This window comes from Symphalangus syndactylus, chromosome 3 (assembly GCF_028878055.3).
Source record: "Symphalangus syndactylus isolate Jambi chromosome 3, NHGRI_mSymSyn1-v2.1_pri, whole genome shotgun sequence".
Lineage (NCBI taxonomy): Eukaryota > Metazoa > Chordata > Mammalia > Primates > Hylobatidae > Symphalangus > Symphalangus syndactylus.
The window spans coordinates 108928832-108942442 of record NC_072425.2 but is presented as its reverse complement, the minus strand read 5'-3'; the positions used below and the strand labels follow the sequence as shown (position 1 = coordinate 108942442).

Sequence of the window (13611 nt, the reverse complement as noted above, 5' to 3'; positions counted from 1 at the left end):
ATATCTAGAGATAACTATTAACAGTATTCTTTCAAACATAAAATAATAGGATAATTGGGAGCTGAGCATAAAACATTATTTGGAAAAATTAACTTTGCTTTTCTTCATTGCATTTTGTGAATTCAAACTTCTTAATTTTCAATGCAAAATTGACAAAAAATAATTGAACTGCACAAATTCCTGAATATATAGACTTAATTGGCTTTTAAAAAATATTTTAACCATCCTGGCTAACACGGTGAAACCCCGTCTCTACTAAAAATACAAAAAATTAGCCAGGCGTGTTGGCGGGCGCCTGTAGTCCCAGCTACTCGGGAGGCTGAGGCAAGAGAATGGCATGAACCCGGAGGCGGAGCTTGCAGTGAGCCGAGATGGTGCCACTGCACTCCAGCCTGGGGGACAGAGAAAGACTCCGTCTCAAAAAAAATAAAAAAAATATTTTAAATTTTGCATTGATCTTTGTATATACTTTTAACCCCTTATGATGGAATATGAATCATAAGTAGAACCAGGGCCTGTTGGTCCTGGGGGTTAAAAGAAATCTGCTTAATATATCTGCCCTTTTTCTCTATCGCAAACAGTATTCTTTCATGACCTTTTTTCTTATTTAGAGATCCTCCATAGATAATGAAAACCTGGTTTCAGAGAGAGAGAGGGTGCTTTTAGAGGAGCTGGAAGCACTAAAGCAGCTGTCTTTAGCTGGAAGAGAGAAGCTGTGTTGTGAGCTGCGCAACAGCAGTACGCAAACACAGGTAGTATGGACTTTGCCCCACCTAGGAGCAATGGATCACCAATTCAGTAGGATTTGTTTGTCTTTGTTGTTGGTATGAGATGTATTATTTTATAGGTACTGAGCTTAACATATTTGTGACTGCATATGTGTAAGGTAGGTGGAGTCAAAATGCCTTACATTTCATTTAAGGTAATTTGAATCTGACATTCTGTTAACAGCAAGTATTGTTTCACCAAAGAGAACCTAACAAACTTTATTGTTGCACTACTGCATGCGTAATTTGAACCCATTAAAATTTTTTATTGTGTACGAGAATGTTTTATCCTTTTGATAACACTAATCTCAAGTATAGTTAAATATTATACCAAACAGTATCAATTTTGTGCACAGAGGTTTCTATTTTATGTCATACCAATATAGAAGAATGACATGCTGTTTCCAAGATGACAGGTTTTCTTTGTGTCTTCTCCTCTCTTCCTTTACACAAACTTAAACAGAATGGAAATGAAAACCAAGGAGAAGTTGAAGAACAGACATATAAAGAAAAGGAATTAGACAGAAAACCTGAAGATGTGCCTCCTGAGATTTTGTCTAATGAAAGGTATACAAAATGTGTACTTTTTCAGTGCAAAGTAAATGAAAATGGTTGTTTCAATGTAATAGACTTTGTCCTTATTTTTATCTTGTACATTGATGCTTTGTCTTAAAAATCATCATACTCTCTGTATATGAAACACATCCATGTATGTGTAGTATGTAAAGGATTTTCAGTTTTTCATCATTAAATAGATAACATTTAAAAAAAATCTTTTCTATATAAATTTTGATTGGGTATTAATCACATACTTAACTGTTAATTACCTGATGTTAGCAAAACTTTTCCTTACTTTGATTTTGTAGAGGTTAATATAAAAATGTAAAATATTAAGTGAGAATAGTTATCCTACGTTAGTATTAAAGACTTTTAAGCACAATATTTTAAACTTTGTTTTGTTCAAATGAAAATAATTTCTTTAATTTTAAATTAAAACTAATATTTACTTCTTAATTTCCTCCTTTTCCAATTTCTGTGACTGTCAACCCTCTTGTGTTCTCCTAACCTCCTTCCTCAGCTTGCATGGAGGAATTTGGCCCCTAAGATTTTGGCTTCCCCATTGGATCATCAGTATGGAACGCAGTCAGTATGGAACTCAAACAAGAAAGACAGTGTATGAAAATTAGAGTTACCATGGCAATATAAAATAAACACTTTGTTTATTTTATATTATTTATCTCTAATTGGTAAATTTTGAAAACTATGCAGTACTTAATTTTTAGGAATTTTTATAGTAAGTGCCAATAAAATGAGTATTCTTTTTTTTAAACCATGATATTAATTTTAATCATTTCTCTTAAGTAGAAATATTTTCACATTATTCTAGTCCTGGGGTTTGGGGCTTAAACAAAACCTCAAAACAAGTTAAGGAAATAAAACCCTTGGCTTCCTACTAAATTAGTTTAGTTTTATTTTTAGTATTTTTGATTATATAAGCAGAGAACTTGATCTAGGTGCAAAAATAGAACTGTCTCTTTCACTTGACAAATACTAACGGAAAACTTCTCCATTTATTATCTTGTCTTAAAATAGATATGTCATGTGCCTGTGAAACAGGTATCCTTTAGCCTGATTTTTGGCAAGCTCCTACGGTGTGAAGCTAAAAGATAAAACTGTCTTAAGGCAGAAGACCTTTACCATGAAAATCTTTTATTTTGTCTGCATGTATAAAGTGTGCCTTTGTTGAACTGAGTTGCTAGGACAAGAGAGTTGTTTAATTTTTAAGAAAATTAATCAGGCAATCTTCTGAATCACCATTTATGGAAGTACCTTTCTTCGCGTGCTAGAATGTTCATGTTAAGCAAAAAAGAGAGTGTACAAAAACACTTTGTTCAGGATGATCTCATTTTTGTTTTTAAAATATGTGTATATTTATAAGAGGCAGGAGGAAAAGTCTAGAAATACAGGCATTAAATTGTAATAGTGATTGCTGACGTTTTTTGGTGAGTGGTTAGCAGTATTTTCCAAATTTTTTTAAATAAGGATTACTTTTTAAAAAGAGAGACACACCAAATTCATTCTATTTAGTTGAAAACAGGTTTCTTCTACTGACTTAAATGAGTGTGGTGAGTGTAACTTGAGAAATTTCTGTCTCTGGAGCAGATGTAATAAAAACAGCCTATGATACTCCCTCTGGTGTTGACAGATAGTGGAATTTCATTACAGACCTTTTTAAAAACAGATCTCTGCCTAACTATTACTTTTTGTAATTTAAACATTCAGCTCATTACCATTAACTTGTACAGATACTACCACATAATTTTTTCTGGTGTGATTTTAAAATTATGTTTTAAAATATGTTTTTATGTTTAACATATAGAAAGATTAAATGTACAAAATACATATGTATAACCATGGGCAGCAAGCTCAATAAGTTGCGTATGCTTTGGCACTACCATACTTTTTAAAACTTAAATTTTGTCTCCCAAAATTTTCTCTTAACCTAGTTACTAGCTTAAGACTTTAGTTATTTTTTTCAAGTCAATTAAATACTGTACATTTTAAAAAATGGTATGATTAAGCTAACTGGCCAAAATTTTTCAGACAAAAACAAATCATTTTATAATATAGTTACAAATAAAAAACAAGAAGCGCTTTATTGTTGATGCTATTGGGTATTATTTTAATAAAAAGGATCATCTGTTATTTTTCAAATCAAATATTTTGCAGTGTACTTTTTAGTGGACATAAGCAAAGTGTTTGCTTCAAAAATACTAAACATTTTAATCAATGCTTCTTTATCTATGCAGGTATGCACTCCAGAAAGCTAATAATAGACTTTTGAAGATCCTCTTAGAAGTTGTAAAGACAACAGCAGCTGTTGAAGAAACGATTGGTCGCCATGTCCTTGGGATTCTAGATAGATCTAGTAAAAGCCAGTCATCTGCCAGCCTAATTTGGAGGTCAGAAGCAGAGGCATCTGTAAAGTCATGTGTCCATGAGGAACATACAAGAGGTACTAGTTTTCTATGTTGTGGAAACTATCATTTCAACAAATCTTGCTGAGTTCAAGGCATTTTGCCATATGTTGAAAATATAGAAGAGAAAATAAGTATTTTCCAGCAAATGGACCTTCAAACAGAAATACATTAGAGCAACTCTTCTCAAACACCATTATTGTATAGCATTTACCAAGTGGGTATCATAGAGTTGTCATTATATTTACCCAGGGTTGCCACAGTGCCTACATAAACCAGAATGCTGTTACATTTCTCCACTGATAAAATTTATACATCAGCACTCAGGACTCTTACCAGTATCTGTGAGGTATGGATGACATCCTGAAACCATCCTATAGATTAAGGAAAGATTAGAAATAAAGACTTTTTAGGAACCCAGCACCGGTTTCACGTACCTGTTGAAATGGTTAGAAGAAAGTCTTGATAAGAAACCCAAGATTTGGTCTTATCTTTGGACTGTCCTCTGCTAGATTCTTTCTTCCTTTTGAAAAAGTGAGTTGAAATATTACACAATGTATATGGATCAAGAGATTAGGTCCTGATATGCCAGAGCTGTCTTCGTAACTCTGTCTTCCTTCAGTTGTGTGGATTCGGCTCTTCTTTCCGTTTCTTTCTTTTTTTTTTTTGAGACAGAGTCTCGCTGTGTCTCCCAGGCTGGAGTGCAGTGGCGCAGTCTAGGCTCACTGCAACTTCTGCCTCCCGGGTTCAAGCAATTCTCCTGCCTCAGCCTCTCAAGTAGCTGGGACTACAGGTGCATGCCACCACACCCAGCTAATTTTTGTATTTTTAGTAGAGACAGGATTTTACTATGTTAGCCAGGCTGGTCTTGAGTTCCTGACCTCACGTGATCTCCCCAGCTTGGCCTCCCAGAGTGCTGGGATTACAGGCGTGAGCCACCACGCCTGGCCTCTTCTTTCTATTTCTTCCCATCATATTGCTGAACTCCATTGTCTCTTGTTTTTTCAATTTCTTTTTCCTTGCAGGAGAGGGAAATGAGGAAATCAAAAGAGGGGAAAAGTTTTGTGAGATGGAGAAACATAGGATCTGGACTCCTGGCTTAGAAGATCAAGCCCGCAGTTCACTACCATTCCACACTCAAGCACTTCTCCCATAGAGGCAGACCTAAAATGCCAGTTTTTGTAATTTTTGAGAGCATTCTGTTTGTTAAATTTCATGTGGAGAAATGAGAAGAAATTATCCCATTTATGGAAGGTTTGCCTAATTATAAGTTGGCCAGTAGTGTGTTTCTAAGTACAGAGAAAAGCTTGATTTGCAATTGCAAATAAAACTGATTTTTAAACACCTCAGCTGAGTTCAAAGATAGTTTTAAAAATTGCTTTTAGTAAATTAAGAGCTGAAATAATACTGAATTTTAAACCTTGCTTTCAAATTCACTCTTTTCAAACTTGGTAGAAGGATTTTTAAAATTAACTTCACTCTTGGTTAAGCTCTCAGTCACGGCTATTTTATTTCTGCATATGGATCTTTATAGAGAAGAATTAGGTAACATTTTCTTGGTCTGGTAGAAGTGTTTATCAAATTATGCTTTTTAAAAAACAATTGTTTCACAAGCTTGTTTCACTTAACCATTTAGGGAGGGATTTTGCTGTTCTACTGGTAAGACCTAGACCAGGTTGACTGCCATATTCAGAAGACACTCTGAGAATGTTCTGTGCATTACAGATGTATTTTGTGCTTTTGTTGTTGTTGTTGTTGTTGGCACTTCTCTTAGATACTTCTCAATATGGCTGCCAAAGTATTCAGCAGACAAAATACCTTGAAAGACACTGAACTTACTTCCAGAGCACTGTCTCCATAAAAAGGAATAAATTGATAATTTAACTCAAGCACAGAGGATTATATTTATGTTCATTTTCCATGAGAAAGCAGACCTAAAAAGACTTCTGATCCACTAGCCTATTTTCTTGCATAAGTGTATCTAAATCTTCCAACACAGATGAAATATGTATATCCTATTTTAAGATACAGTAATGGTTTTCTTTTTTTTTTTCCTTTTGAGTCTCGCTCTGTCGTGTAGGCTGGGGAGCAGTGGCGCAATCTCTGCTCACTGCAAACTCCACCTCCTGAGTTCAAGCGATTCTCCTGCCGCAGCCTCCCAAGTAGCTGGGACTACAGGTGCCTGCCACCATGCCTGGCTAATATTTTTGTATTTTTAGTAGAGACAGGGTTTCACTATGTTAGCCAGGCTGGTTTCGAACTCCTGACTTCAAGTGATCCACCAGCCTTGGCCTCCTAAAGTGCTAGAGTTACAGGCGTAAGCCACTGCGACTGACCATAGTTTTCATTTATAAGCAATTTTATGAGTTTAATTCTACAGACATTTACTGAGCTATTTCTCTATGCTCTCAGCTTTACAGCAATTCATAGTCTAATGAAGAAGTCATTGCTATTCTGATTCAAAGCAAAATAGAGTCATAATACTTAATATTTTGCCTAAAACCACTACATATATTTGAATCAACTAATAAAGCCTTTAAAATTTTAGTTATTTAACTGTTGACAGATTCTGAGAATAATAGTGAGATAAGAGAAAAAGCTAAATCCACAGTTAAGAAATATAGCATATAGAATATTGTAGCAGAGATAATTTTGCTAGGATTAGTATCATTGGTTATATTTACTTTCTATTTAGTTAACTCCATCTTACTGTTTTTATGTTTAGCAGCGGTGTGATCGTCTTACTAATAAAATTGGAGCAACCACTAATATTACTGGGGGACACTTAATGGATCCGTCTTGCATCTTTAAGGATATATTGAGTTAATAGAATTTATAATTTAAAATTTTTAATTTTTATGTAAACTTGAAAGAAAATACTGGCTTTAAAATATTAACACTGTGTTCCATATGTAAGAATTTTTTCTGACATTCCTTCATAAACGTAATGGAAGCATTATTTTTAAAAATGAAATAAACTTTTGACAGATTTATGTTTTTTAGTGTAACAAAAAAATTAAATCAGTCTAATTGCAAAGCAACTTTTGCTTTTCAGTTTTCATATATGACTTTTTGTTTTAACACTTGTGATGTATTTTCAGCCTTCAGGTCTGAACTTGTTTCGATTTTAAACATGTATGGACTTGTTAACACTCAAAAAGTAAAGAATAAAGTTGCTAATATTTGCTTCCTCATAAGAGTAACCTAGTTTATTAAACTGAAGGGAAAATTTGAGCTAACATAAAATTACTTAAACCTGAATGAATATTAGATCAGTTCATAAAAGTGAATTCCCCAGGTTATGTTGAAAAAAAAATTTCCTTTAGGTCTTCACTGTGATGATTCAGTGGTTTTATGCTCACCTCTCCCATAGGAGGCCAGGGATGGAATCTTGTTTGCTGCTGCCTCCTTTTGGAGAAATGCGATCTTACAGAAGGAATGCTCTAGGGGCTGAGAGTCATGGCTCATGCCTGTAATCCCAACACTTTGGGAGGCCAAGGCGGGCAGATCACCTGAAGTCAGGAGTTCAAGACCAGCCTGGCCAACATGGTGAAACCCCGTCTCTACTAAAAATATGAAAATTAGCCAGGTGTGGTGGCGCATACCTGTAATCCCAGCTATTCGTGAGGCTGAGGCAGGAGAATGCTTGAACCTGGGAGGTGGAGGTTGCAGTAAGCTGAGATCCCACCACTGCACTAATCAGAAGGCTTTTTTTTTTTTTTTTCTAGCCCACCGTGATATTGGGCAAACCTCTTAAGTCTCCCAGGGCTTCAGTACAGTTTTCTCAACTGTCAGATACCAGGATCAGACTAAAGCCTAGTGGTTTCCACTGGAGCCATAGAGATTCAGAGAGCCTTTGGGGCAGAGAAGGCTTTATCATATTGCCTATCCCGCTTTAACCTGAGAAGTTTATCGTTATCTGTCAGGGAATGAACATGTTATAATCCATAAAGTTAATAACTAAAGGACTTGAATAATCATCATTTACTATGTTTTAAGACATAAATCCAAGAGGTTCACCAATTTGAAATGATTATATTTACCAAACTGGACATTCTAAGATTATTATTGGCATCATGTGAAGTTCCCCTGCTAATCTATATTATCCTCTGAATTTTTCCCTCCAAGACTAGTTATTAAAAATAAAGTTTAGGGGCGGGCACAGTGGCTCACGCCTGTAATCCCAGCACTTTGGGAGGCTGAGGCGGGTGGATCATGAGGTCAGGAGATCGAGACCGTCCTGGCTAACATAGTGAAACCCCATCTCTACTAAAAATACAAAAAATTAGCCAGGCATGGTGGTGGGTGCCTATAGTCCCAGCTACTTGGGAGGCTAAGGCAGGAGAATGACGTGAACCCCGGAGGCAGAGCTTGCAGTGAGCGGAGATCCAGCTACTGCACTCCAGCCTGGGTGACAGAGTGAGACTCCGTCTCAAAAAATAAAAATAAAAATAAATAAATAAATAAATAAAGCTTAAGCTTGATGTCTTTCTCATATTTCTATTTTATAGGATTTTTTTAAATTCGGTTTTTTCTTGGAACATAATTCAGATTATTTCAGATTGTTTATACCTTCAAAATGTTATTAAGAAAATGCCTTAAGCTAGTTGACGTCTTCGCCTTTTCTAGGTACTTTAATGTCTATTTTTAAAAATTAGCCATTTGGCTTTAAAAAGCCAGAGGCCTTTTATAAGTCACTTTTACGCACCCTCTGTATTTTGTGCTTGAGATTTGCTCCCATCTAATACACCATACCTTCAGTCTTTTCTTCATGTTGATTCCTTCTCTATAACCCAAAACATTAGACCATCTTCATACTGCCTTAAAAATTTAAGAAGTGTTGAATTTTCTCACCTTTGTTCCCTGCTCAAGGTAAATTTCAGCAAACTTTTTTTTATTTTTTTTTTTGAGACGGAGTTTCGCTCTATCGCCCAGGCGGGAGTGCAGTGGTACAATCTTGGCTTACTGCAACCTCCACCTCCTGGGTTCCAGTGATTCTCCTGCCTCAGCCTCCCAAGTAGCTGGGACTACAGGCACGTGCCACCATGCCCGGCTAATTTTTGTGTTTTTGTAATTTTTTTTTGTATTTTTTAGTAGAGATGGAGTTTCACCATATTGGCCAGGCTGGTCTTGAACTCCTGACCTCGTGATCTGCCTGCCTCGGCCTCCCAAAGTGCTGGGATTACAGGCATGAGCCACCGTGCCCAGCTGATTTGACAACTGGGAGGTCAGTGTTGTCCTCTGAGAGAGCAGCTTTGGTACTGCAGGAATAGAAATCAAGGCTGGTAAACACAGGAGTCTCCATAGCATCTTCCCAGTCGTTGTCTTGTTTGTTTTTCTAGACAAATAACATTACTAAAGTGTCTTGAAGCCGTCTCTTTTTGTCTGCTGGAACATCTCTCTCCTGCCTCTCTCTGATATTTTTTAACACAGGTTCTTTTGTTAGATTGTGATATGCAGAGGCTTCAACTTTGTCTTCCTTCTCTCACTAAATATTACTCCTAGGACAAATGTATCTACTTCAAGGTTTCAACTCTCACCTTTCTACAAATAACTCCTAAGTCATTGCAGACCCAAAATTCCAACAGTTGACTCATTCACAAATCCTATTAACACTTAAGACTAATCATTTTTCATCCCTACTCTGTATACTTTTTCCTGATTTTTTAGTATTTTTCTTAATGATTTCTCTGTCACCCAAGAATTATCTCAGCTGGAAGCCCAGACTCATCTTATGCATATCTTCTTTCCTTGTCTTATTCTACATTGTCTTCTCCAACCTGTGCTCTTTCTCAATTTTTTCTCCTTTAACTTACCTCTGCATTGCTACAATTTGCTTCCTGATTCACATATTTGATATTATCTTCTTATTCAAAATATGATTTACTCTTTCCATTTGTTTATAGCAAAACCCCTAAGGTTCCTATAAAGTTTATGACCATTTACAACTTGAATCCAGCTTACTTTCCAGCTACCTTCTTTTAGCTCTCTCACCTGCCTCATCACTACTTCTCCATGTCCCTTTGCCCTAAAAAGCCTAGCGTTCCCATCATATCACACTGTTCCTTTGCCTCACATTTCTGTATCCATGAGAAAGAAAATGTTACTAGAATGCATTTAATTTCTCACATAAAGACGCTATAAATTCCAAGATTATCTTGCACTTCTAAATATTTTCACGGCATTCAATTTTGAGCACATGGAGTAATATAAATAAGTACCAGTGTAGCTGACGTGTTTTTTACTTTGGGGAATAAAAATACAAAGTGAAAGTTGTATTTACTGTTACCTTAAGAATTAGATAAACCTGTATATAATGGCAAACATTTAAAATCATGCCCTAAAATGCAGTTTTGGGCTCTACAGCCAGTGACTTACAAAGGGGACATGTTTAGTGAATATGGAATTGTGCTGAATTCAGATCTTGCGTCTGAAGCTGTATCTGATGTCATTACTACATAGATTAAGAAAACTCAATATGGCACCAGCTACTTTAGCAAGACAAGTTCTAATAAGTAGCTCGTATTTTGAGTGAATGTGTCAAACTGAATGCTTATTCCAAGCACTTGATACATGAAGATTTCCTCTGCTTTAATTGGTTAACTTTGTACAGTTACTGATAACAAATACGTACTACATGTAATAAAAGAATAGGCAATGCCTCTTCAGGAAACTTCACTGTTGAGTTGTAACATCTGCCACAAATGGGTATTTAATGGCAGTGGTGAACAGCCTGTGCTTTTATTACAGCCTAGAGAAAGTACTTGGAAAGCTTATCTTCTACCCATGCAAACTCATTTTTTTTTACATAAGAAATAAGAATAGTGTGGGTAATGTGGATAACAATGTCCAAAGTTAAATTAGACCTGCTCATCAGTCTAATCTTATCCCAGTATTCCTCTTAAAACAGTAGCAAGCAACAAAATGATCTCAGTTCCTTTTACTGTGTAGCCAGAGCAGATGATATTGCCCAATGTTGGCCCAAAAGTTAGTCATCACCAGACAAATTCAAGCACTTATTTCTATCCTGTACTCCCAATGCAGGCTCAAAAGTCAGTCTGCTCCCAACAAATTCAAGCACTTATTTCTATCCCTCTGTACACTTGAAATGGCCTACTGCACAATGCCTTTCTTTTCTTGTGATTGTTTATGTGTTTCCTCATTACATTGTAAAGTCGTCGAGGATTGGAGCCAGATCTTGTCACCTGTATGTCCCTATTACTTAGCAAACTACACATGGTGGGCATGTAGTAAATTTCTGTTGAAAGGTATCTTAGAAGTTTTTATCAAAGAAAAAAATACTGAATTGCCCAAATGATCAATTTCTGCAAATTCCTATAAGCATAACATTTCTCATTCATTTTTTTATTATTGTACTTTAAGTTTTAGGGTACATGTGCACAATGTGCAGGTTTGTCACACATGTATCTATGTGCCATGTTGGTGTGCTGCACCCGTTAACTCGTCGTTTAGCATTAGGTGTATCTCCTAATGCTATCCCTCCCCCCTCTCCCCACCCCACAACAGTCCCCGGAGTGTGATGTTCCCCTTCCTGTGTCCGTGAGTTCTCATTGTTCAATTCCCATCTATGAGTGAGAACATGTGGTGTTTGGTTTTTTGTCCTTGCGGTAGTTTACTGAGAATGATGACTTCCAGTTTCATCCATGTCCCTACAAAGGACATGAACTCATCATTTTTTATGGCTGCATAGTATTCCATGGTGTATATGTGCCACATTTTCTTAATCCAGTCTATTGTTGTTGGACATTTGGGTTGGTTCCAAGTCTTTGCTATTGTGAATACTGCCACAATAAACATACGTGTGCATGTGTCTTTATAGCAGCATGATTTATAGTCCTTTGGGTATATACCCAGTAATGGGATGGCTGGGTCAAATGGTATTTCTAGTTCTAGATCCCTGAGGAATCGCCACACTGACTTCCACAATGGTTGAACTAGTTTACAGTTCCACCAACAGTGTAAAAGTGTTCCTATTTCTCCACATCCTCTCCAGCACCTGTTGTTTCCTGACTTTTTAATGTTGGCCATTCTAACTGGTGTGAGATGGTATCTCACTGTGGTTTTGATTTGCATTTCTCTGATGGCCAGTGATGATGAGCATTTTTTCATGTGTTTTTTGGCTGCATAAATGTCTTCTTTTGAGAAGTGTCTGTTCATATCCTTCACCCACTTTTTGATGGGGTTGTTTTTTTCTTGTAAATTTGAGTTCATTGTAGATTCTGGATATTAGCCCTTTGACAGAGGAGTAGGTTGTGAAAATTTTCTCCCATTTTGTAGGTTGCCTGTTCACTCTGATGGTAGTTTCTTTTGCTGTGCAGAAGCTCTTTAGTTTAATTAGATCCCGTCTGTCAATTTTGGCTTTTGTTGCCATTGCTTTTGGTGTTTTAGACATGAAGTCCTTGCCCACGCCTATGTCCTGAATGGTAATGCCTAGGTTTTCTTCTAGGGTTTTAATGGTTTTAGATCTAACATGTAAGTCTTTAATCCATCTTGAATTAATTTTTGTATAAGGTGTAAGGAAGGGATCCAGTTTCAGCTTTCTACATATGGCTAGCCAGTTTTCCCAGCACCATTTATTAAATAGGGAATCCTTTCCCCATTTCTTGTTTTTGTCAGGTTTCTCAAAGATCAGATAGTTGTCGATATGCGGCATTATTTCTGAGGGCTCTGTTCTGTTCCATTGATCTATGTCTGTGTTTTGGTACCAGTACCATGCTGTTTTGGTTACTGTAGCCTTATAGTACAGTTTGAAGTCAGGTAGCATGATGCCTCCAGCTTTGTTCTTTTGGCTTAGGATTGACTTGGCGATGCGGGCTCTTTTTTGGTTCCATATGAACTTGAAAGTAGTTTTTTCCAATTCTGTGAAGAAAGTCATTGGTAGCTTGATGGGGATGGCATTGAATCTATAAATTACCTTGGGCAGTATGGCCATTTTCACAATATTGATTCTTCCAACCCATGAGTATGGAATGTTCTTCCATTTGTTTGTATCCTCTTTTATTTCATTGAGCAGTGGTTTGTAGTTCTCCTTGAAGAGGTCCTTCACATCCCTTGTAAGTTGGATTCCTAGGTATTTTATTCTCTTTGAAGCAATTGTGAATGGGAGTTCACTCATGATTTGGCTCTCTGTCTGTTACTGGTGTATAAGGCTGCTTGTGATTTTTGCACATTGATTTTGTATCCTGAGACTTTGCTGAAGTTGCTTATCAGCTTAAGGAGATTTTGGGCTGAGACAATGGGGTTTTCTAGATATACAGCCATGTCATCTGCAAACAGAGACAATTTGACTTCCTCTTTTCCTAATTGAATACCCTTTATTTCTTTCTCCTGCCTGATTGCCCTGGCCAGAACTTGCAACACTGTGTTGAATAGGAGTGGTGAGAGAGGGCATCCCTGTCTTGTGCCAGTTTTCGAAGGGAATGCTTCCAGTTTTTGCCCGTTCAGTATGATATTGGCTGTGGGTTTGTCATAGATAGCTCTTATGATTTTGAGATACGTCCCATCAATACCTAATTTATTGAGAGTTTTTAGCATGAAGGGTTGTTGAATTTTGTCAAAGGCCTTTTCTGCATCTATTGAGATAATCATGTGGTTTTTGTCTTTGGTTCTGTTTATATGCTGGATTACATTTATTGATTTGCATATGTTGAACCAGCCTTGCATCCCAGGGATGAAGCCCACTTGATCATGGTGGATAAGCTTTTTGATGTGCTGCTGGATTTGGTTTGTCAGTATTTTATTGAGGATTTTTGCATCAATGTTCATCAAGGATATTGGTCTAACATTCTCTTTTTTGATTGTGTCTCTGTCCGGCTTTGGTATCAGGATGATGCTGACCTCATAAA

The 13611-nt window shown here is 36.7% G+C and overlaps 1 protein-coding gene across 8 annotated transcripts in view; it reads left to right on the top strand.

The window, feature by feature from the left end:
• The window catches only part of AKAP9 (A-kinase anchoring protein 9), a 176721-nt gene that overhangs the window by 97708 nt on the left and 65402 nt on the right, over window positions 1–13611 (top strand). For 4 of the 8 annotated variants that reach the window (XM_063636347.1, XM_063636350.1, XM_063636348.1 and 1 more), the window contains 4 exons: window positions 612–752; window positions 1231–1334; window positions 1846–1941; window positions 3578–3783. In XM_063636347.1, coding sequence (XP_063492417.1) covers window positions 612–752; window positions 1231–1334; window positions 1846–1941; window positions 3578–3783 — 547 coding nt within the window. The remainder of the gene's footprint in view (window positions 1–611; window positions 753–1230; window positions 1335–1845; window positions 1942–3577; window positions 3784–13611) is intronic. The other 4 variants (XM_055272718.2, XM_055272717.2, XM_063636349.1 and 1 more) reach the window with 2 other exon arrangements.